This window comes from Cryptomeria japonica, chromosome 3 (genome assembly GCF_030272615.1).
Source record: "Cryptomeria japonica chromosome 3, Sugi_1.0, whole genome shotgun sequence".
NCBI classification, from domain to species: Eukaryota; Viridiplantae; Streptophyta; class Pinopsida; order Cupressales; family Cupressaceae; genus Cryptomeria; species Cryptomeria japonica.
Window position 1 is genome coordinate 403260204 of NC_081407.1, and position 26433 is coordinate 403286636.

Consider the following 26433-nt stretch of genomic DNA (forward strand, 5'->3'; position numbering starts at 1 on the left):
TCTTTCTGTGAAAATCCTTTTGCCACCAACCGAGCCTTATACTTATCAAGGCTTCCATCAGCTTTATACTTGACTTAAACACCCATTTGCAGCCAATGGGCTTCTTCCCTAGAGGAAGATCAGACAATACCCAAGTGTTGTTTTTCAGAAGACTATGTTACTCAGCTACCATAGCCTTTTCCCATTCAGGTACACCTTTAACCTCTGTATATGTTTGAGGCTCATAAATACTGTGAATGTTGGCCATAAGAGCAAAATTAACTATGTGTTGCTTGCTCTTACCTCTAACTGATCTACCCTCAATGAGCTCATCATCATGAAGATCACCAATGGTTTTGGCCCACCATTTAAGCCGGAGAGTAGAAGTACCAACATTTGTTGCAGGATGAAGATTACCTGGAATATCTGGAGCAAGCTCCTCTGGATGTGGATCTAGAAGATCCTGAGGAAAGTCAGGGGGTGCAATGTCATGCCTGGGAAACCCCACAACTTTAGAGTCAACTGAATCCCTCCCATCAGGTGGAGCTAAGGGAAGACGAACACCCATACTTGGAGCCCTTGGAGGGTGATCCTCAGTACTCAAATCAGGAGAGGAAGGCTGAAAAGGCCCTCTTTCTTCATCAAATACTACATCTCGACTGAATATGAGGTGATTAGTGTCTATATCAATCAGCCGATATGCCTTGTGGTTGTCACTGTAGCCAGTGAACATCAATTTCTGACTCTTTGGACCCAGTTTAGTGCGCTTGGCATCTGGAATCCAAACATAAGTTGTAGAGCCAAAAACTTTCAAATGACTGATTTTGGGCTACCTGCCAGACCAAGCTTCCTCTGGAGTCATCTTCTTAATGGCCTTTGTGGGAGACCGGTTCAAAAGGTAGACTATAGTGAAGACCGCTTCTGCCCAAAAGTGTTTTGGAACATTTATATGCTCCAACATACACTGAGCCATCTCAATGACTGTACGGTTCTTGCGCTCAACAACACCGTTCTGCTGTGGGGTGTAAGGTGTGGTAAGTTGATGCTTAATGCCATGTGATGCACAAAAGTTGGTGAACTCTGTAGAACAAAATTCCCCTCCATTGTCACCCCGAAGAGTGACTATCTGACAGCTAGACTCTTTTTCCACTAAGGCCTTAAACGTTTGAAACATGGTGAACACCTCTGATTTCTGCTTAAGAAAATAAACCCACATGCATTTGCTGAAATCATCAACAAATAATAGAAAATACCTGCATCCAGTGACTGATAGAGTGTTCATGGGACCACAGATGTCCGCATGAACGAGCTACAAGACCTTGGATGCTCTCCAAGCGTCTCCATCTGAAAACGGAGTCCTATGCTGCTTTCCAGCTTGACACGCTCCGCAAACTCCATGATTCTGAGTTTGAATCTCAAGTAATCCTACGACTAGATCCTCTCGAACCAATTGAGAGAGATAGTGGACATTGAGATGCCCATATCGTTGATGCCAAAGAGTGCTGATGGAAGTACTCCTAGCTGCCATGGTGAGCTCCTAAGAACCAGTAGAATCAACAAGTCTATAAAGGCCATGATCCTCAATACCAACTGCAACTGTAGTGCGAGTCTCCCTGTCAACAATGTTGCACTTGTGCAACCCGAAGACAACATCCAACTGTGGGGAATGCTGCATAATCTGACTGACTGACAGTAGATTGAGCTTCATACCAAGTACAAAGTATACATTGAGGAATATTAAATCCCTCCCACCAGATGAAATCTGAACGTTGCCCTTGCCAACAACAGTATACTCTGTGCCTCCACCAAAGATCACTGAATCAATGAAAGGCATGTACTCAGTAAACCAATCCCGACGATGTGTGAAATGCCTAGAGGCTCCAAAGTCAATGTACCAAGCTGATGATTGAACATCATCAGAGGAGGTTTGGGCCATGAACGCATAGAAGGCAGATTCCTTCTGATCAGGATGCGTAGCAAAATTGGCTTTCTGATTGGACCCTCCCTGTTTAGATTGTTGGGATGCTATCAATTTCCGACAATCTTTCACCAAATGGCCATATATATGACAATAGGAACATTGTAAGCTCTTCTTTTTGGAAGACTGTTGAGGTTGACCTTGACCTTTCTGCTGGAAGGACGGAGCTTTACCCTTGTACTTATGCGAAGCTGAGGCTGTGAAAACCTATTCAGTGGATGAACTAGCACTGTTTCCAAACTGTTGCTTCCATCAATCTTGTTGTAGCAACTTGTTGTAGAGATCAGGAAACTTCAAATCAACACTAGTAGAGGAGATATTGAGTGTATCAATGAAATGCTCGTAGGATCTAGGAAGGCTTTTCAGCATGATCACTATCATATCCTCTTCCACCACGATTCAGCCTATAGCTTCCAACTGATCACGGATGTCCTTGATCTTCATAAGATGTGCCTGGATAGATGACTTCTCATCCATCATGATAGAAAACAGCATATTCTTCAGAAAGAAAGCTCGGCTTTTGTCGGACATTTCATGAAGATCCTTCAAAAGATCCAAGATCTCTTTTGTTGTTTTACCTGAAGGCACTTGTGGGAGTTGATCATCTATGACGGAGAGTTTGATAAGCATGACAACCTCTCGATTCTTCACATCATGTTTGTCTTGATCATCACCTGTTGTTGTAGGACGAGATTGCTTGCCCAAAACAAGTTGATCAAGGCAACGATTCTCAAAGATGGTAAGCATACGCTGTTTCCAGATGTTGTAGTTGCGACCGTTGAACTTCTGACTGTGTTCCAACATGATGTTGGTTAATGATGCCATCACGGAAATCGAGGTTGATCGAGGTCAACTGAGTGAAAGCAAGAGACAGAAGAATCTGAATTTTTTTTTAAATCAAAATAGAAGCAGCTGCTGAAAAAAAGTGAAACCCTATAGGAGAATTCTGGCACAAATTCCAAGGTGCGAATTTCGAGGTTTGGAAGAAACCCAGAAATTAAAATTTTCTACAAACTTAAAACAGCATAAACGGTGCCCAAAAGACAGCAAAATTCTCAACATCCACAGAATTAGCAGAACTTGCGAACTGTTTTTAAATTCCAAGGCAAATTCGCTGGCACAAAATTCAAGGCACGGCAAAAGAGGCACCCATAAAAATCTAAGACCAACCCACAAAAGCTCTAGAAAAACCCACCAAGAATCTGAAAACAGAATGCAAATCCGACAGCTCAAAAAATGAGGCATAGAAAACGATGCACCCAGAAAAATCTGACGACAACCCAGTTGAGGTCTCGAAAAACCCACCAAGAATCTGCAACCAGAATAAAATTTCGACTTGAACTAAAGGGCAAAACCCTAGTCAAAAATTGCAGAAACCCTAGGAAAAATTTACTAAAAAAAAAAATCCGCCCAGGAAGAGAAAAAGAACCTGCTCTTTTTTTTTTTTTTTTTTTTAAATCTCTTCAATAAAAACTTCGAAAAATTTTAATAACAAAAACTTTTGAAATTTTTAATTTCCATGCTCTGATACCATGAAAAATAAATTGAATGAATGATTCAATAATCAGATAATTACATTGAAAGATACACACACATATATATAGAGGTAACAAGACGATGTTCTATAATTAGAACTTAACGTTAAAGTAAAAGACTAAAGAGCTAAACGCTAAATTAAGCTTAAAAGCAAATTACATTAAAAAAAGTAAATGACCATTAACCAAGGAACTAAAATAGGTGACTAACATAGAATTAAATATTCTAATACATTCATCATTTAAAACAACCTCCATCCTTGTTAGAAGTAGGAGTAAACTAAGATTCATAAATGTTCATGATTCAATATTACAAATCAAAGAATAATCTCAAGCAAACCCAAATAGCTAAATCTTCAGAGACTCATGCCATGCATGTCTACACCTTGCCATTGTGTATGTAATATCAAATGAAATCATCTAAAGGGATTAAAATTTTACTGTTATCTGTAGCCTGTAGGTGCATGTGCACCGTGTGCTATTAGTTTTATAACAGGTTTTATGCAGCTAATTAGTCATTGACCTAGCGACATTTATAGGGGTTAACTATACATTGGGTATAGCTACTAATTGTTGTATTAATGTTACATTTTACTTGATGTACAAACCTAAAGGATACTTCTAGGAATACCCTCCTAGATCTAGCTAAGCCCAAAGTGCGGGAAAAACTACCCACTCTCGTCAATTGGCCTTTAACCCTCCTCAATCTATTGATAATTTACCTTCTTGATGGCAAATCCTTGACCCTGAAGGTAAGATGAATTCTAGGATTGTGGAATAGCAGTTTTGGGAACCCAACAAGTTTGTTTTTTAATACTCAAAAACCTACCTTTTAAACAAAGTGGTTAAATACTCCATGACCAAATATCATGCACGGTAGACTAAACCTTTCGTTAAAACTTTGAAGTGGATGGTTAGTAGTCAAGTATCTTCCCTCTCACTTTATGATATGATACATGAGTATAATTGCAAATCAAATAGAGAAATTAAGTCTTAGATACAATCTGTTATGTGTTATAGGTAGAAGTAAAAACTTATTTTTCAGCTGGAATATACAAGTTTATTATCCTTCAGTGTAACGAGTGCATTATTGGTCAAAACTGAATTCCTTCTCCTTATAAAAAAATTGTCTGTTTATGCTTGTGCTCTTGGAGATTGTACCATCAAACACCTTCACTTGATTTTCAGAGCCATTAGTGCTGCATCTAGCAGATGAGATCTATGGGGTCTAAATAGTTAAAGAATCCACCAGGAAGATAGAGGATTATGCTCATCTCCAGTCTCACTTATAAAGTGGGCATACTGCTTGAGAGGCAGTTTTGGTAGGAGTAGATGGTTTTCCATTTTTAGTTTGGTGTGTGTTGCATTTTTGGCTTTACAATATCCAATGTATTCCGTTTTCGTTTTTTTTTTTTGAGCTTCGATGAGGAGTAAAGGTCATGTGAATGCTATCATTTTCTCTTATGACTGTCAAGGGGAGGTTGAAGGTTTTGGTGATAAGTTATTCATGGTGATCAATATAAATTGGTAGGTGTTGTTCATAGAGGAATGTGAAACAAAGGGTAAAGTAATCTTAGGTGGATGCCACCCAATGATTACAAGTACAAATTGATCCTTGAAACAAGATCACTGTGGCTGAGCAGCAGATGTGTTGTTTACATCTCATGCAGGGTATAGATGGTCAGAGGCATGTTGAATCAATGATACTTCAACATGATTGTGTCAAAGTAATAGGCACAGGTTGATCAGCTAGTTGCAAAAGGCCAAGATTGCAGAGTGGCAGAATAGCTAATGGATGCTCCAAATCATCTTTCTTTTCCCTTCTGGATAAAGGGAGATTTGTTGACTTTTTGTTCATTAGGATCCAAAAGAATGTTTTTTTGTTGTATCATGTTAGTGTTGCAATAGGTGTAAGTGTGTTAGTGTTAGAACTAAGTTCTTGTGTTCATAATGTAATATTAAATGTTTTATCATATGTAATAAATGTTGTTCATCAGGTAGTTGATGGCAGGTGGTTAGGCAATTGCTCTTGACAAGTTGCTTATCTAAGCCAATGTAAAAGAATGTAATGAGCATCCTACATAATTTATTATTCTGTGTTCATTTATGTCCTTTACAATGTAGATCTCTGTTGCTATTTCAATTTTTCGGTACATCCTATGCATTTGGATCCTCCAAAGACTTTGTGCTATTAGCAAAGAAATTTGTACTTGCAAATTTCATAGGCTACCAGTTGTTGCAAATCTGAAGATGGGTGCTGCAGTTCATGCAAATTTTTCAAGATGCAAACTCATTCTAAGGATACTTATTTGAATTATTCCCTTGAATTTCCAAGTTCGCAGCATATATGCAAGTAAGGTGTTATCCTGTAAAATTCACCAGGTACAAACTGGAGACTGTGTAAATGCTACTTGGGTTTTACATAAGTGGATTCAATAGCAAAAATGTGTGAACTTATGCCTGGATGTGAAATACTATCTGGAGCTACAAAATTTCACAGCAAATTGATGTTCACATTATCCTTCATAGTTCAGAGCACAAACTGAAGATTCAATAAATACAAAATAGAGCCATTTAAACATATGAATTTGTGCCCTTGGGAGGTCCAAGATGTCCTCCAAACCCACTAGCTCACCCTCTACATAAGAATTGTAGAATCATAGAGAAACCCGAGAAAAAAAGGAGAGAAGAGATGCTCCTCCAGGAGGAAAGAGATTAGTTGTTTGTTTAGGGATGCTCCTACATGTATAGTAAGTCAAAATTCAGTGTTTTGGAAATTTCTATACTTGTTTATGTTTTGAATGTAATTGAAGAAATGCTGATGCAATCCTAAGACCCTCAAATTGGACTCTTTCAATTCTACACAACTCACTCTTGGACCTTGCAAGAAATAAGGCTCATGATATTTGAGACATTTAAAATGAATAACTATTCATACAACTCTTTACACCCAGCATCTAGACTATATTACCAATAGGAATCACATCTAGCCTACGTATTCCACAGTTAACCCTTGCAATTTAACAAACCTAATATTACAACAGAAACATAGATTTGCACTGAAGTATTTGGAACCTTCCAGATTGAATATAGAATTATGGCAAAGATTGAATTAAATTATAATATGCATTACTCCTATCTTAAAAACAGTAATCCTGGATATAGTTGAATTTGTAATACATAATAATGCTCCCTAACAGTGCAAGAAGTCACCAATATCAATAGATACAACTTCTATGACTAAATTGATGAGCATACAGAAAAAAGAAAAATATGTCATAAATGTTACAAGTTACAATCAAATTAAACATAATTATGATCAAAAAGTTCAGGAAGACTTGAATTTGTATAAGCTGCAAGAGATGATGACCTTAGCTTTGTGCCTGCTTTTCTGATTTTGCTTTCTCAGCAGCCTACAAAAGAGCAAAATCTATAGTTAATCATCTTAATTTTTTCCATCAAAATACACTACATGAGAAAAAAGAGAATCAGATTTTGCACTTCTAGAAAGCATAAGATTAGGCATTTTAACAGGCACTGGCATTGAATCCAAGACAGAAAGCCTGGATAAAAAATAAATAGGATCCTGACTCAATTAAACAGCCCTTGTCAAGCATAAAGATTCTTGTGAAAAAAATACAAAAGATGTCTGCAAGGTGAGACACAGACCCAATATATTTTCAACAATGATGTTCTTACAGTTACCATTTATCACCACACATATATGCATACACACACATTTGTTTTGTCTAAAATCATGGCCCATCTTTGTCAGTTGGAATGAGCTCAAATGAAGAATTATTAGGGCTCTCATAATGCAGAGTCGTACTCAAATCACAAAGAAATATCTTGCATGCTTAAAAATGTAAAAATGTTGAATATTGAATTGGATGAATTATGAGATCCAAATTCTAGATGTGGCGTAGCCCAACAGATGAGGCCAGGTGCAAGTTGTGGTGAATTTGAGGAAAGAGATACCAATCAAAAAAAATCATGGCCTGTCTTCATTTAAACACAGACACGTGATTAATAAAGCATCACCACTTAAACTATGCAACTTCTGTATGCATTGGAATCAGAATCCATTGAAGATAACACAGATAATAATGATCAATGTACAAAACTTTGGTGAGAAAACATAATAAGCAATACTATTAAATATTAAACAATCGTGATCAGCTAAAGAAAAAGACAAATAGCCCAGGTTTCAATATTATCAGTTTTCCTTTTTAACCTTTATCTGCAGCTGCAATGTTTTAGCATTAATACTAAACAACTCACTGTAGACCCAATGCAAAGCAGTATTCAGAATTGTAGGTTGCAGCATTTTTTAAAGGAAATGGTATTTCTACAGCTGAAAGCCTATCAGCCTTATCCTTGCAGAGACAACGGAAATGGCACTTACAAAGATAGCATAATTAGTAATGGTGTTGTGAACATCAAAACAGATATTGGGTGCAATCATTCATTGTTCTTCCACAAGATATTCCATGGTCCTCTAGAATATCTGAGACTTTTCCTGAGAGATAAAGAAACATATTTGCAGCAGATGGAATTAATAGCCACCACAAACATATGTTGTGTAGATGATACATATGTTTGGGTTGATCTCTAGGGAGCCTTATGTGTCTGTAGCTCCTTGCTAGCATGTAATCGAGTATTTAGCGGGGCCCTTGTAGAATCATCTCTACTATATCTTTAAAATATTTAACAGCAAATACCAAATATTCTCTAGATACATGATATGGAATCTGTATAACAAGAAAACTCTCTCCATTATGAAGAATGGTATACACTCGTAATATATTATATATGCATTCTAGAAAGTTGATAACGAAACGAGGAAATGAAATTAAAAAATCCTGACCTTCTGTAACTTCTTAATAATGGTATCCTCATATTCATGATATCCAGCTCCAACAATATTGTTTAGTGCTGCATCATTGACAGCTTCTGCTTGCTTATTCTCAGGATCATATCCAGAATTAGTTGCTGATGGCAAAAGGGGAAGTACAAGCAAAGGGTTTGAAATATCTCCGCACGTACTTCGAGTGGCAGCATCCTGGCAATCCACATATGAGAAATAAGGTTGATAACTTGTCTATAATATTCTAAAGAAGTGAGGATACATGCCAAATTACTTCAACTACCAAGCAAATGAAAACACTACTAAGTACGAAGCAAACTATCCAACAAAAAAATGACTCAACAATCATTGTAAGTGGATGCTAATTCTTTCGTAGCACAGTATATTGCAAAAACTCTTTTTAAGTGCTAAAAAATATGTGACAGTGCATAGAAGCTACTTCAGAATCATGACTTTCCAATCACAAGAACATTGTCCATCATCACATTAAATTTTAATCCCTTATACATAGCTGCTAAATAAATGTTCATGTACAGTGTAAATTTATATCACTTAACATATTTTTATTCAGTCCAAATTAACAGGATATATAAATTCAATCAATTAAAATTTAAAATACAATAATCAAGATAATGTGAAAGCTTGCATCAGGATGATCAAAGCATATAAAACAATATGATCGTAGTAGCAGCAAGTAGGTGAAAAAATATAATTCTAAAAAATCACCTAGAATTTGTGTCAAGATGCACACAATGTACCTACATAAATGGGAGTAAGATATCACATTCACGTAAAATGAGAAATCACTTCTACCAAAGTTCAAAACATAGATTACAGGAAGCTGAGAGTAACAGTAACCAAGCATTTCTTTTTACATGCTTCAAATAAAGCTTTGGTTAAAAATAAAAACCAGGAAAGCCAAAAATTTAAGCGTGCTTTTGCTCAAATTTTGTCCTACAAGGTCCCCCAAAAAAGGAGGAACATCCTAGGTAATGGCCCCTACTTTGAAGAGATGCATTCCCCAAAACAAAATATTGCAGCCAGGGAGGCGATGTTTCATCCCCATCCCATCCCCAAGACACTGCAAAAACCCTGACATGTCACTAAGGTATACTATATCTTGGGCACCATGTGTAATTCACTCACTCGATTTAACAATGCAAAGCTAGGCACATTAGCCAAGTGGATGAAGCAACTCTACACTAAGGCTAATGAGAGTCAAATGTTTGTAGTCAATCATCATATATCACAAGCCATCTTCAAGTCCTTCTCAAAGTTGGAGGTTATCAAGGTATTTTTTTCTGAAATTTTAATATTGTATTTTTTGTTTACTTTGGTTTTAAAAATTTTGATTAATATTTCTTATTTTGCATTATCTACTTTGTTTTTAAATTTAAAATTAAAAAACAAGATAATGATGCATTAACTTCAATTTTATTTAATGTCTTTAAATTTTTTAGCACCGCATGTAATGTCCCCTAGTAAATTGGTTTAAGATATCCTAGTTATGGATCTCAAATCTTAGTACAGGGGCTAAGAAGAAGTACCATAGCCTCTGCTTTTATCAAATGACCTGCAAAAATGAAGTCAGACGATACTACAAATTATATTAAGGAATGAACGTATGAGCGACTATATATATAGATTTCACTATGTATAACATAAAGAGGGATTCTTGTGACATTAACAGGGTAAAAATCATGAATTATGGCAGTGAATTATAGTGCAAGATTTGGTAGGGTGTCTTTAACAGTTCTCCCTACCGAATGTAACCTTGTAGGGTGCCTTAATACAGCAGTTCCCCCTATCATGTAGGGTGCCCTTGTACAAATTATCATTAATAAACATATAATCTTCAGTATTCATGTCCTAATCAGTATTCTGATTATTTATCAGTCAGTTGCCAGTATACAGTTATCTATTACTATCAAATGTGTGTTATTGCTTACTTTACTGTAGATTTTCCAATTTATCATTATTTGTCAGTTAGAGAATTTTATGTCTATCAGTATACAGATTTTATTAGTGGATTGATTTGTATAGCCATGAATTACAGAATGAACCGATTACTTGTTCTCAAAACTAATATGATTATTGCAGGTTCAATTCATATTGGAATTCATATTATCATGGGATGCATATATATATCAGAAACAATACAGTGTTTGCCATATAAGTAATATCATAAAATCAGAGAAACCCGTAAATGCAAGAGAATATACATACAGAAATTCATACCAGAATAGGAACAAGTGTCTGTGTGCGTTTGCTGAGGCACAGTTTTGAACTCTTTTATTTTCCCCATATTATTATCGTTGAATGATTGATACAGGCTTATGCATGTTTTGTGTTTCAATGTTATAGAACATTGATGCTGATATAAATTGAGTTGTTTGTGTATACAAACATTGGTAGAAACACGTATTCATTACTTACTTGATTGTGTGTGCCAACCACGACCACGATGTCTGTTTACTCTAATAACTCCTGATCCTTTTTCCGTGTTCTCTATGTTAATCAAAACCCCATGCATACCACCAAGAACAAGGATGTTACTGCCTGTGTAATGTCCCCACTTTAGCAGTTGACCAAGTGTATGTGTGTTAGCCTATCTCTACATGGTCCTGAGGGCTAACGAAGGGTTTAAGGGGATCCTGGAGTGTTTTGGCCTAGTCATTTCCAGTTTGGACCAAAACGGAGTTGATTTACTTAGTTTCAGGCATACTTACTATTTTTAGTAAGTCAGCAAGACACAACAGAGGCTAGTTTTGGTGATTGGGTTCGATACTCCTCGGCGAGAGCTTTCCGACGAGCTATCACTCCCGCTATTCGAAGTCCGATTGCTAATATATTTTAATGCCTGAAGTGTTATTAAAGTAACATTTAATTTAATTGTAAAATATTAAAGTGTTACTTTAATATTTATTTTATGGGGATGTGTGCAAATCAAAGGGGCACCCAAGGGAGACATAAGTGAATAGTTTAATATGTTTTATATTGCGCATCTTTTATCCCACATTGCTCAAGTGAGTTGGGTCGACCCTTGGAGAAAGAATAAAAGGAAGCTTTTGTGGCTTCATTCAGCATGTTGAATATGAGAAGAAATTGATGTGTGAGTTGCAGATCCGTTCTTGGCATTAGAGGACGTCTATCCTCTCTTGTGACATTCTAGACGTCATTCCCTTTGGGTTTGGCCTTTGGAATCCATTGCTATCAGCTTCATTAACAGGCAGATTGGGTGCATCTCCAGCTACAGGCAGATTTTGTTTTGCTCATACCTTCTTCACTTCTTGACCAATGCTTATGCCCTAAGTTACCGGTTCGGGTTCGGGTACCGGTTCGGGTTCGAAGAACCCGGTACGCCGGTACGGCAAAATTTTGAAAAGGGGTTTGGGTTCGTTTGGGTTCGTTAGTACAAAAACATGTAAATTATATATGTATGCAACCTATAAGCATGAATTAAGATTAGCATGTCACATAGCATCATATAAACAACAAAACCAACATAAACTTGTAATCGTAGCATCATGATCATACCATAACAGCATCATATACATCAAGTCTAATATCAAAATGATAAAATATTCAAATATCATTGTTTCAACTTTCAACAATTTAAAGTTTGATCATTAAATGGATTCAAACTAAGAACATCCAAGTTTAATTTTTCAAACTGAGGACCTGGATTTTGCCAGCAACACCCCCAACGGGGTCAAGGGGCAGCGCCCCTTGCGGGGGTCTGGGGGCAGCGCCCCCAGCGGGGTCAAGGGGCAGAGCCCCTTGCGGGGTCGAGGGGCAGCGCCCCTCGCAGGGTCCCGGGGCAGCGCCCCCGCCGCCAACACCAAATCACAACCTTCAAACCCACACAGAACTCCATGGCGTGCATCAGTTTTCTGTTTTTTTAAGACGTCTAATTTTCTGCTTTTAAGGTTATAACTTTCACTTTTTACAAGGCGGAATTGAAAAAAAAATTAAATTTGCATTGTTTTTAAACTTTACGGGCCGCCCAGCCGCCCAGGTTCGACTGGGTCCGCCCAGGTTCGACTGGGTTCGACCCCGGGTTCGACTGGGTTCGACTAGGGTCGAACCCACTCTAGGTTTTTCGAACCCTGGTCGAACCCAGGTCAAACCGGACCCGTACCACGGACCCGGTCGAACCCGGACCCGTACCAGGGGGGCCCAGAGGCGAACCCGGTAATGCCATTCTCAAGCTACAGGCAGATTTTGTTTTGCTCATACCTTCTTCACTTCAGCACTGCAGCAGCACTGCAGCACAGCACTAATTAATACTGTAGCAGCACTGCAGCACAGCACTATTCACGTTACTGTAGCACGGCACTATTCACGTTAATGTAGCACGGCACTATTCACGTTAATGTAGCAGCAAGATGGGAAGTCATTGTTGGAACATTATGTCAAAAATGCTGGAGTATTTAGTGAGTTGAAAAATCTGCTATGTATTTGACTTTATTAATTCTGGAAATAATATCATATCAGCAGTAGTTCAATCTTCATGTTGCATATTATTGTAATTTCCTTCTAGTTCATGTTATGTGATTTCAAATCTATGCAAAGACTTAAAAACAAACAAACATTTCCTTTCCGAAGCTATAACGGGATTTAAACATTAAACGGAGAAATAAGGAGTTGGATGCAAACTGTTTGACTAAATTCCTATCAGCAATTGGTTTATTTTTTGGGCATTCTAGGGTGTCCATTACAGCCTGTAACTTAATAATAGTTCTGATCTGATCTGACCGATGGTGATCTCCCGAGGTTTTTTATATCTTTCCTTTATATCTCTCAATGTGAGGGAAAGGTCACACCTCTTCATCATGTATGCCCTTTGGCAAGAGACACACCCTTCCACCATTAGCACCTTTTGAAAGAGTGCAACTCTTAATCATTTCTGCCCTTTGAAAGTGACAACCTTTCACAATCAGATCTGCACTTTTATTTACATTAAATCTGCACCTCTGATTCCCAAATTATCCCCCTCCCAAATGAGGTTCTTATTAATATTATATTTTCCTAAGTTACTAACGCTCAATAATGTAATATATTGTAATTTTAGTTTCTTATTAGAAACTTTCTATTTTGTATTTCTTTGTAATTCTTTATAATGATCTTCATGATCATTCGTAAATACAACAATAACTTTTTACCAATTATGTCCCCATAATATGGTATCAAAGCAGAAAGAAAAAAAAAAAATTCTAAAAATTTTCGAATGAAATTTTTCATCAGTGAAAAATCAAAAATCTAGGGCCTGCGATTTTTTCAGAATTCGAAATTCAAATTTTTTTCTAAAGGGTTTTCTTCCAAGCGGTTTTTTCTACTGTTCTTCATGTATTCTGTGGCGGATATGTTTTTAACCAGACCTTCGTCCGGTGATGCCATTAATCCCCTGCGCGTGACGCGATTTTTTCCACTTGAAAAAAAAAAATTCTGCTATTTTTGGACAAAAATCTGCATTTTCGATTAGGGTTTTAACCCTTCAGATCAAGTCGAAAAGTTTTTCTGATTGCAGATTCTTGGTGATTTTTTCGAGAGCTCAACAAAGTTGTTTTCATAATTTTGTGCGTGCATCGGTTTCCATGCCTCGAATTTCGTACCAACGGACTTCAATTCTAATTTCAGATTCTTTTTGGGTTTTTCGCAAGGATTTTTGGGTTGTCTTTGGATTTTTCTGGGTTAGCTTTTCTTGAAATCCGTGTCAGTCGTACTTCATAATTTTTTAGAAGTTTGTACATGTATCTGCCTTTATTTTCTACATTGGGATTTGTGCTTTGTATTCCGTGCTATCGCCTCTTCTCTGATTTTTTATTTTCGTGCATTGGGAATCGTGCAAGATGGCGTCACTGACCAACTTGATGCTGGAAGGCAGTCAGCATTTAATGGCAAGAATTATAACACTTGGAAGCAGCGCATGCTGACTATTTTTGAATATCGTTGCCTTGATGATCTTGTTTTGGGAACAGAATCTCGTCCTACCACAGTCGGATCAAATCGGGACAAGTTTGATAACCAGAATCGAGAGGCTGTTATGCTTCTCAAGCTCTTTGTCACAGATGACCAGCTACCTTAGATTCCTTTCGGCAAGTCAGCCTCAAAAATTTGGAAGCATCTAAAGGAGTTGCATGAGACATCCGACAAAAGCCGAGCGTTCTTTCTAAAGAACTAGTTGTTCTCCATCATGATGGATGAACGCATGTCCTTACAGGAGCATCTCACAAAGATAAAGGACATTCAAGATCAACTCGAAGCTATTGGTCGGAAAATGGAGGAAGAGGATATGGTAGTCATAACCCCGAAAAGCCTACCAAAATCCTATGAGCACTTCATAGAGACTCAACATTACGTCTACGAATGTTGATCTGAAATTTCCAGAGTTACACACCAAACTTCTGCAGTAGGATCGCTGGAAACAACAGTTTGGTAGCAGTGTCACTTCATCCTCCTCTGAGCAAGCCTATGCAACCAAATCCTTTCACAAGGATAAAGGCAAATCTCAGTCATCTCAGTCCTCTCGGCAGAAGGGCTTTAGTCAATCACAAGAAGGCTCGACAAAGAAAAAGGTTCAATGCAATTATTGTCACAAATATGGCCATCTGATTAAGGATTGTCGCAATCGGATAGCTTCCGAACAGCGAAAGCAGGGAGGGTCTCAGCCTAAGGCCAATGTCGCTGAGCACACAAAGAAGAAAGAGTCTGCCTTTTATGCCTTCATGGCTAAAAGACCTGCAGACCATGTGAAATCTTCTGCCTAGTACATTGATTTTGGTGTTTCTCGATATTTTACTCACAGGTGTGATTGGTTTACAGAATTCACTCCCTATACTGATTCAGTTATTTTTGGAGGAGGTGAGGAGTATACAGTTGTCGGCAAGGGCAACGTTCAGATACAGTTTGGTGGGAGGAATCTCGTATTCCTCAATGTGTACTACGTTCCTAGCATGGAACTGAAGCTTCTCTCTGTGAGTCAGATTATGCGGCATTCTCCTCAACTTGATGTCATCTTCAGTGCACATAAGTGTTCTATTATTGATCGAGCGACACGCACTACAGTTGTTGTTGGTATTGAGGATCATGGTCTTTACAGACTTGTGGATGCAGGTGGTTCTCTTGAGCATGCCTTCGCAGCAAAATCCTCCTCTATCACCCGTCTATGGTATCAGCGATATGGTCACCTGAACATTCACTATCTTGCTCAGCTTGTTCGGGAAGACTTACTACATGGCCTACCTGAAATTCAAACTCAGAATCAGTGAGTTTGTGAAGCTTGTCAGGCTGGGAAGCAGCACAGGACACCGTTCAAGGATGGTGACTCATGGCGAGCATCTAAGGTACTGCAGTTGGTCCACGCTGATGTATGTGGTCCAATGAATACTACTTTTGTTATTGGATGCAGGTATTTCTTACTTTTTGTTGATGATTACAATCATAAGATGTGGGTGTACTTTCTTAGACAGAAATCAGATGTGTTTCCTGTATTTCAGAAATTTAAGGCCTTGGTAGAAAAAGAGTCTGGTTGTTCTATTATTAATGTTAGGTCTGATAATGGGGGGGAGTTTTGTTCTACTACTTTCTCCACTTTCTGTGATACACATGGCATAAAACACCAGTTAACCACACCATACACCCCTCAGCAAAACAGCATTATAGAACATCATAACCACACCATCACAGAAATGGCTAGGTCTATGCTGGAACACAAAAATGTTCCTAAGAAGTATTAGGCAGCAGTGTTTACTACAGTCTATCTCCTTAATAGGTCTCCCACTCATGCTGTTAAAGGGAAGACTCCTGAGGAAGCCTGGACTGGTCGCAAACCCAGGATCAGTCATTTGAAAGTTTTTGGCTCTCTTGCAAATGTTGGGATTCCAGATGCGAAGCGCTCTAAGTTGGATTCCAAGAGTCAAAAGCTTATGTTTACATAATACAGTGACAACCATATGGCCTACCGACTAATTGATGTAGACACTGATCATCTCATCTTCAATCGCGATGTTGTCTTTGATGAAGATCGAGGACCATTTCAGCTTTCCTCCTCTGAGCAGAATTCTAAGGATCCACCTTTGAAGGCTTTTGATTTAGGTGTTCGTCTTCCATTTGGTTCACCTGATGGGAGGGATGATGCAGATTTTCTATTTGATGATGCACTATCTGAATTTCCTCTAGATGATGTTAATCTTCCACCTATTCCAGATCCTCTTCCACCTCCAGTTCCAGTTATTCCTCCTCCGTCTGATGTTGGCACATCTACTCTCCAGCCTAAGTGGTGGGCTAAGACCATCAGTGATCTTCGTCCTGATGAGCTCATTGAGGGTATATCTTCCAAAAATAAGGGCAAGCAGCAAAATACAGTTAACTTTGCTCTCATGGCCAACATTCATAGTATTTATGAGTCTCAAACTTATACCGAAGCAAAAGGGATTCCAAAGTGGGAACAGGCAATGGATGGAGAATACCAAAGCCTTCTGAAGAACAACACTTGGGTTCTCTCTGATCTTCCTCCGAGGAAGAAACCCATTAGCTGCAAATGGGTCTATAAGGTCAAGTATCATGCAGATGGTACCTTAGATATATAAAAGGCCAGATTAGTTGCTTCAGGATTCACACAACGGGAGGGCATTGATTATGAGGAGACATTTGCTCCTACTGCCAAGATGAGTACCATTCGACTTCTTCTCGCTATTGCAGCTCAATTTCGATGGAAAGTCCATCAGATGGATGTTAAGAGTGTCTTCCTCAACGGTGAATTGCAGCAAGAAATCTACATGACGCAGCCTCCTGGTTTCAAGGTTGTCGGCAAAGAACATCAAGTATGTAGACTTGTTAAAGCACTCTATGGACTTAAACAGGCACCTCGAGCGTGGTACATGAAGATTGATTAGTACTTGGTTGCTCATGGTTTTCACCGTTGCCCTTCTGACAGTAATCTATGTATCAAACACTCTGGTGATGATATTCTCTTTCTTCTTGTCTATGTGGATGACTTGATCATTACTGGTAGTTCAGCACATTTGATTGCAAAAATCAGACAGGATTTGTGCAAGGATTTTGATATGACAGACTTGGGGCTTCTCCATTATTGTTAGGTGTTGAGGTTTGGCAGACTGATGGTAGCATTTTTATTTCTCAGTCTAACTATGCCAGGAACTTGCTTGACAGGTTTCGAATGCAGGATTGCAAACCTGCTTCCACACCTATGGAGATTGGCTTGAAGTTGTCAGCCAAGTCTGATTCTCGTCCTGTAGATGAAACACAATTCAAGCAACTAATGGGCAGTCTCATCTATCTTACTGCTACTAGACCTAATCTCAGTTTTGCATTTCACGCTTCATGACAGCCCCCAAGGCTGATCATTGGGTAGCAGCGAAGCGTGTGCTGCGTTATGTGAAAGGCACCTCTGACTATGGACTTCTTTACACTAGGAGTCATGATCCTAGACTCAGTGGGTTCACAGATTCAGATTGGACAGGCTCGGTTGATGATAGGAAATCAACCTCTGGATATGTGTTCGGTTTGGGATTCGGTGCAATCACTTGGACTAGTAAGAAGCAGTAGGCAATGGTTCTCTCCTCGACAGAAGCAAAATATCGAGGGGCAGTTAAGGCAGTTTGGCTTCGCCGGATGCTTGCGGATATGCAAATATCTCAAGTAGGTCTGACTCCCTTGTCCTCTGATAATCAGGAAGTTCTCAAACTTGCTAAGAATCTAGTCTTCCATGAAAGAACCAAACATGTAGAGTTTCATTGTCATTACATTCGACATTTGGTTGAAGACGGATCCATTCAATTGTTGTATGTTCCTACAGCAGAGCAGCAAGCCAATATTCTCACCAAGCCCCTCAGTCTAGATAAGTTTGTAAAATTCAGGGGGTCTATTGGTGTAGTTGATAGATTGAGCATTAAGGGAGGGTATTAATATTATATTTTCCTAAGTTATTAGTGCTCAATAATGTAATATATTGTAATTTTAGTTTCTTATTAGAAACTTTCTATTTTGTATTTCTTTGTAATTCTTTATAATGATCTTCATGATCATTCGTAAGTACAACAATAATTTTTTACCAATTATGTCCCCATAATAGTTCTCTTCTCCCTTTTATATCTCATTGTTGAGGGAGTCACAACGTTTCCCTCCATGTCTTTTGAACATTCGTTAACTTAATTAAATTTTAATTAGTTATATTTAATTATATTCTTTTATATTTTAATTTAATTTTTAATATTTAAATTTTATTATTATTATTTATTATTAAATTCTATTTCAAAGTGGGGACATTACACCGCATTAGGTTAACATGAATAGATTCACCTCAATCACAATTGGCTTAATACATCTTGTGGAGATGCCAAAGACTGTAATGTCCCCACTTTAGCAGTTGACCAAGTGTATGTGCGTTAGCCTAGCTCTACATGGTCCTGAGGGCTAACGAAGGGTTTAAGAGGATCCTAGAGTGTTTTGGCCTAGTCATTTCCAGTTTGGGCCAAAACGGAGTTGATTTACTTAGTTTCAGGCATACTTACTATTTTTAGTAAGTCAGCAGGACACAATGGAGGCTAGTTTTGGTGATTGGATTCGATACTCCTCGGCGAAAGCTTTCCGACAAGCTATCACTCGCGCTATTCGAAGTCCGATTGCTAATATATTTTAATGCCTGAAGTGTTATTAAAGTAACATTTAATTTAATTGTAAAATATTAAAGTGTTACTTTAATATTTATTTTATGGGGATGTGTGCAAATCAAAGGGGCACCCAAGGGAGACATAAGTGAATATTTTAATATGTTTTATATTGCACATCTTTTATCCCACATTGCTCAAGTGAGTTGGGTCGACCCTTGGAGAAAGAATAAAAGGAAGCTTTTGTGGCTTCATTCAGCATGTTGAATATGAGAAGAAATTGATGTGTGAGTTGCAAATCCGTTCTTAGCATTAGAGGACGTCTATCCTCTCTTGTGACATTCTAGACGTCATTCCCTTGGGGTTTGGCCTTTGGAATCCATTGCTATCAGCTTCATTAACAGGCAGATTGGGTGCATCTCCGGCTACAGGCAGATTTGGTGTTTTGCTCATACCTTCTTCACTTCTTGACCAATGCTTATGCCATTCTGAAGGGATGATTTTATGAAGATATTGGACTGATTGAAGACTAATTAATACTGTAGCGCAGCACTATTCACATTACTGTAGCGCGGCACTATTCACGTTACTGTAGCGCGACACTATTCATGTTACTGTAGCAGCAAGATGGGAAGTTATTGTTGGAACATTATGTCAAAAATGTTGGAGTATTTAGTGAGTTGAAAAATCTGCTATGTATTTGACTTTATTAATTTTGGAAATAATATCATATCAGTAGTAGTTCAATCTTCATCTTGCATATTATTGTAATTTCCTTCTAGTTCATGTTATGTGATTTTAAACCTATGCAAAGACTTAAAAACAAACAAACATTTCATTTCTGAAGCCATAAGAGGTTTAAACATTAAACGGAGAAATAAGGAGTTGGATGCAAACTGTTTGACTAAATTCCTATCAGCAGTTGGTTTAGTTTTTGGGCATTCTAGGGTGTCCATTACAGTGGTATCAGAGCTTGTTTTTCCTGCCATCCTATGAGGGTTTCATGCGTCCAGCACATCAGTATTTCTTGAGGAGAAACAGGTCAAACACAAACTTACAGAATTCACCAGAGATTGAAGAGGAGGATGACCCTTTTTCAGCACCAGCCATGGGTGACAGAGATAGGGAAAGGGGAGAACCTAGCACTAGGGAGATGCTCAGTGATTTTGCTAGGGGTCAGAGGGAGCTCCAGGCTACATTGCAGCAGATGGCTATAGCATTTACACAACATTTGACGAAGCAGATCAAGGCAATAATGCCAACCAAGGTAATAATGGCAATCAAGGTAATAATGGCAACCAAGGTAATAATACCAATCAGGGTAATAATGCTAACCAGGGAGGTGGACAGGGGAACCAGGACATATGCTAGAGCAGGTGCTTCTACTACGAGACCACTCATGCCACAGTTTCTTCCGAGACAGAATGACCAGAATAATGTCGATCCTACACAGCAAGAGATTCAAGATATGATTATGGATGATTGGAGGGACTCTAACCCTGAGTTACAAGCTGAGATGACATTCAGGGAATATATGGATGTTAGACTCAAGAATATGCCCATGAGAGGAAACCGACAACAGAATTATGAGATGAGGAAGAAGTTGGGAAAGTTGTCTATTCCATACTATGATGGTACAGGGAAGACTTCAGCACGGACATGGGTCCAGAAATTAGATACTTATTTCTAGCTTAATCCCATGCTTGAGGAGGATGCGATTAAGTATGCTGCATTGCACTTGGATGGGAGTGCACACGAATGGTGGCACCATGGTATGGTCACATTGGGCCATAACCAGATAGACACATACGCAGAGTTCACTGAGAGGTTGATACGAAGGATCCAAAACTCCATTTCAAGGAGTTAGCCCAGTTGAGACAGTGGGGTCCTATCGACAGTTACATCTCAGATTTCCAGAGTCTATCAGTGTTGGTTACAGACATTTCGGAGAGGAGGTTGATTGTACTATTTGTGGATGGATTGTCAGAGCCTCTTCGTGGTTGGGTGAAGGGACATGATCCCCTCACATTGCAGGATGCCATTCGGAAGGCGAGAGATCTTGCACCTTCCGCTTCTAGGAGTAAGTTCACTCCTAAGGATCCAGACTTCAAGAAGGATAAGGGTAAGAAACCTCTACATAAGGATTCTCAGCCTCAGAAAAAAGAATCAAAGAGGTTAGACAATGAGACACTAAACGAGTTGAGGCAGAAAAAACTATGTTTTCAGTGTAGGGAACCGTGGGATTTATCTCACAAGTGTCCTCTGAAGGCTAAGGCCAACCAGATGGAGTACTTCTCTGCTGAGGAGTCACAGTCAAAGGATGAGGAGCAGCAGTCAGAGTCTGATGGTGAGAGCAATGCCACTGAGGAAGGTTCAGGGAATGAGAAGTCCCTAGCTAGATTGACAGGTGCTCAAAAGGCAATTACTTTTAAGGTGCGTGGCACCATACAGGGACAGAAGGTGGTTGCTTTGTTGGACACTGGGGCCACACATAATTTCATAGATTCACAGTTAGTGGCTAGGAGAGGGTGGCAAACTGAAAAACATTCAGGATTCCGAGTCATGGTAGCTAGTGGCCACAAGTTACTATGCACACAGAAGATTACAAATCTTCGCATCGGATTGGGAGATGGTTATGAGCTCTAGGATGAGTTCTATGTTGTGGACATGGGTGATTATGACGTTATCTTAGGGATGACTTGGATGACATCGTTGAGAGAGTTTACTCTCAACATGGAGAGACTAGAGATGAGGTTCCAGCATGAGGGCAGGACCGTGGTACTCAGAGGATTATCAGATGCCAGTTGTAGGGTAGTTTCTTTGAAGAGAATGGACAGGTTGTTCAGACATGATGATGTTGAGTGGGTAGCGGAGTGCTTGATTATGCCAGCATCACCAGAGCCACAGGTTAAGAGTCATCCGCCTGATATGCAGGACATCCTTGATAGACATGCCAAGGTATTTGGCCGTATTCCACATGGCGTTCCTCCAGATAGGGGGATAGAGCCCGTCATTGAGTTAGAAGAGGGGGCTAAGCCCATTATGATCACACCCTATCGTCATCCAAAGAAACACAAGGATGAGATAGAGAAAGCCATCAAGGAGTTGTTGGAGATGGGGCACATTAGGCCAAGCAAAAGCCCTTTTGCTTCAGCAGTTGTTTTGGTTAAGAACAAGGATGGAACAATGCGCATGTGCATTGACTACAGGGCCTTGAACAAGAAAACCATTAAGAACAGGTACCCCATTCCGAGGATAGATGAGCTGATAGATGAGCTACATGGGGCATGCTTCTTCACAAAGATAGATTTTAGATCGGGGTATCATCAGATCAGTATGAGGGCAAAGGACATTGAGAAGACAGCTTTTCGGTGTCACTATGGTCATTTCGAGTTTCTGTTTATGCCATTTGGGCTAACCAATGCTCCTGCTACTTTTCAAAGTTGCATGAACCAGGTGTTCAGGGGGCATTTGAGGAGATTCGTTTTGATTTTCTTTGGCGATATTTTGGTCTTTAGCAGGACATGGGAGGAGCATTTGCAGCATCTTGAGGACGTGCTATCTATCTTGGAGAGAGAGTCACTGTATGCCAAGGAGTCTAAGTGTGAGTTCGAGATGACAGAGCTTTTGTACCTTGGTCATATTATCAATGCAAAGGGAGTTTGGATGGATCCTGAAAAGATTAGAGCTATTGTTGATTGGCCCACGCCTATGAACCTTACTCAGCTTAAGGGGTTCTTTGGCTTATGTGGTTTTTATAGGAGGTTTGTTAAGGGGTTTTCTCAAACAGCTGCTCCCTTGACAGATCTTACTAAGAAGGGGGCCTTCATGTGAACAGGGGCAACACAGAGGTGTTTTGAGCATTTCAAGCAAGTGATGTCTTCATGTCCAGACCTAGCTCTACCAGACTTCACGAAGCCTTTTGAGCTTCATTGTGATGCATCGGGTGATGGGATTGGAGCAGTATTGATGCAGGAGAAGCACCCCATCGCTTTTGAGAGTAGGAAGCTCCGAGGTGTGGAGAGGAGCTATTCTATTTATGATCGTGAGATGTTGGCCATCATGCATGCCTTGGCCAAATTTCGATCCTACTTGGTTGGACGGAAGTTTGTGATCAAGACGGATCACAACAGCATAAAGTATTTCATGAGCCAGCGAGACTTGAATGACAAGCAACAGAAGTGGGTCACTAAATTGCAGGCTTATGACTTTGCCATTGAGTTTGTCAAAGGGAAGAAGAATGTAGTAGCTGATGCCTTATCCAAAAGACCTCACATTTGTGCTCTTGCAGAGATTACAGGAGATTGGAGGGATAAGATTATAGCAGAGTATGTCGGAAATACTTGGGCTTCTGGTTTGATTTCAGGTACTATACAGGATGATCGCTATGAGGTGATAGATCGCATTGGTTCTTTCTCACCCGAGAAACATCAAAGAATGTTGAGGTCGGCACCAGGTGTCAAAAATTTGGGTGAGCTTCAGTTTACTTCGAGGTCAAAGCGAGTCAAAAGAGAAGATACTCCCAAGGAATTTGAACTAAGATTAGAAGAATCTCCTGAGTCATCACAAGATCCGTCTCTTCAAGAACAAGTACAAGCGACAATTCAAGCAAGTATCCAGGCAATTTCTCAACCAACAAGCCAAGCCAGTTCATCAAGTCTCTTGTCAAGCTTTCAAATTTCGGGAAGCACGATGGCTCACAATGCTCCTCCTCCTCCTCCTCCTACTCATGTGCTTAACGGCGCTACTTGGCTGATCAACAACCCATCACCATTGGAATTTGCAATCTATCACGATATGCCAAAGAATCCAGAGCATTTCTGTTCCAAGTTCAATGTCAGTGATTTCAATCATACAGCGGAGGATCTTATCAAGATGTTCGAAGACCTTCTTCGTAACAGACGAATCGAATATGGAGATGTAGCATGTAGGCTTTTTCCCTACTCATTGGGAGAAGAAGCGTACTTCTGGTTCATTCACTTGCCTACAGGGTCAATCAGGACCTGGGACGCAATGAAGGATGCATTTATTGCAAAATTTGGTATACCAACCACACCAGCCGAGCTGTATAGACAATTTGTTGAAATCCGGAGAAGAGAACATGAGCCAATCACTTCTTTCAACAATAGGTTCCACTGCGCATACACGATGTTCCGACATCCCTACCTCATTGCTGACCCAACGGAAATTTATTATGGAGCCCTAGATCATCTCACCGCCATGTTCGAGAGGACACATCCTATCCCGAATGATCTAAAAGCAGCATATGCAAAGGCTATTGAAGTCAGTAAGCACATGGGACAGAATATTACTGGGCCACTACTACATATGGGACCCGTTGCAGCACCGAATCAAATGCAAGCAATTGGTATGGCATTGGCCAACCAAACTCCAGTTATGAACCCCATTCCACAAGCAACATATCCTAGCGTACAGCCGGCAAACCAGTTGGTGCTTCATCCCAGAGTTCCACTTTCACAAGCCCCACCAGCACAACCTGTGTACCTGCAAAATGCAACAAACTCCTCAAGAACACAGGAAGAAAAGGATGAAATGAAAGAGTTGATCGAATAAGTAAAAAAGCTGTCAACTGAAGTAACTCATCTAAGAAATCAGAATAATCAACTCCAAAGCATGCAAAGGGTCAACCATGGCCAACATACAAACAATCAAAATTTCCAAGGAAATAATAATCAAGGTTTCAGGAACAATTATCAGGGAAATAACAACCAAGGTTTTCAAAGGAAACCATGGAATACTGCTCCTAATAATGGAAACGTGGTGACGCCGTTGGACAACCCATCAAATTCTCAAAATCAAGAAAATCATCCTACCAATAAAGTCTTTCTAGCAGAAGCGGCCTTGTCCAGTTGGTGTAGGCTCCACAATACAAACCAGCATTCGGAGTTGCAATGCCCTGAATTCAAAATTGCGGCCGACATATTCCAGCAAGAGATGCGCAGCAACGATCCACCTGATAATCCACCCACGACTGGATACGAAATGGTCCCAACTACACGGTATGATCAAGCCATGATTGTGGAAAGTTACAAATATTCACCAGAAGAAGATAATCAGGCTCGAAATGGGAGGTTTCCACCAAAATCTGCTAATGGACCGATGGTACCTCCAAGTTCTCAGTTCCCACCTGCATCTGCAAATGAACCCGTTGAAGACTCAGAGTATTATTTTCCACCATTGAATAACAGTGTCCTAGTCGAAGGGATAAAGGAGGTATTCCATCAGTCTTCAGGAGGCGTGAATCAAAGGGTATATCATAGAAATCAGAGAAATCAAGAACCCCCAACTACATCGATCCCTCCGAACAATTTCTCTACTCCTCCGGATCCACAAGCTAGTAAAATCCAGAATATCCTCAGCATACACAAGGATACAGGCAAAAGAATATTGCACCTCCCACGGGCGATGAAATGAAAAGATTGGCCACGTTGGTGTTGGAAGAACTCAAGAAAGTCAAGGTTAGCCTACCACTCTATGAGCTACTCAAAGTCTCAGAAATTAAAGATGCAGTGATTAATAGCTTAAGTGAGTCAAATATGGTAAGGTCGAATGTTCAGAATCCCTCCAAGGATGCGGCCAACAAAGCTCAAGCTACCATCAATGTGACCCAAGAAGAAGTTGATAACAAAGAGCAATCTGAACAAGACGAATGCATGGTCTAGACCATAACCTTCCCAGCCAAAAAGGAAGATATGTTGGAAGGCAAGGTATTACTCAAAAGAGGCGAGACTAAGAAAACTCAACCCGCCATCAAAGAAAGTCTCACCACGAGTCAGATTCTTCCAGAGAGGGGAGTTGCCGTTAAGAAAGATGTGGTCAAGAAAGGAAAATCTCCAAACAAGACAGATCACTCAAAAGAAGAGAGCCCAACAAAGAATAACAATCCGAAGGTCAATGAAGTAAAACATCAAGAACACAGTGGGGATTCCTCAGTCCTTTCCCAGGGAAAAGATGAACCGGCCCCGTTTCTGCTATCAGTCAGAATTTTTGGGAAATTATTACACAATTGCCTTTATGATTCAAGAGCTTCCAGTAATGTGATGCCCCTAGCCGTCTGTCAGAGACTAGGAATAACTCCTGCTCCTACCAAAAGAAAAGTCACTCAGCTAGACAAGACAGAAGTCCCAGTCATGTGAGAATTGAACAATATCCACATGCAATTGGCTGCGGACCCAAGGGTTCAAAATTTCATAGACATATCAGTCCTGGATATTCCTGATTCATATGGGATGCTTCTGAGTAGAGATTGGTCATAAAAGTTGAATGGGTATGTGTCAACTGACTTTGCACATATGTGGCTACCATGGAGAGGAGTCCCAAACCAAATCAAAATCGACAGCACTCCAAGATTGAGACTTATGATAACCGAGTATGGGGAAGATAATGAAGTCATGTTCTTAGAATCAGATCTAGGGACATACA

The 26433-nt window shown here is 39.6% G+C and overlaps 1 protein-coding gene across 10 annotated transcripts in view; it reads right to left on the reverse strand.

The window, feature by feature from the left end:
* LOC131045101 (uncharacterized) overlaps positions 1-26433 on the reverse strand; it is a 197239-nt gene that overhangs the window by 89992 nt on the left and 80814 nt on the right. For all 10 annotated transcript variants that reach the window (XR_009105766.2, XR_009105767.2, XR_009105765.2 and 7 more), the window contains exons 3-4: positions 8360-8554; positions 6863-6905 (exon numbers count right to left, since the gene is read on the reverse strand). Coding sequence is in view for 5 of the 10 variants with exons in the window: in XM_057978632.2 (XP_057834615.1) it covers positions 6864-6905; positions 8360-8554 (237 nt within the window). In the remaining 5 variants the exon portion in view is untranslated. The remainder of the gene's footprint in view (positions 1-6862; positions 6906-8359; positions 8555-26433) is intronic.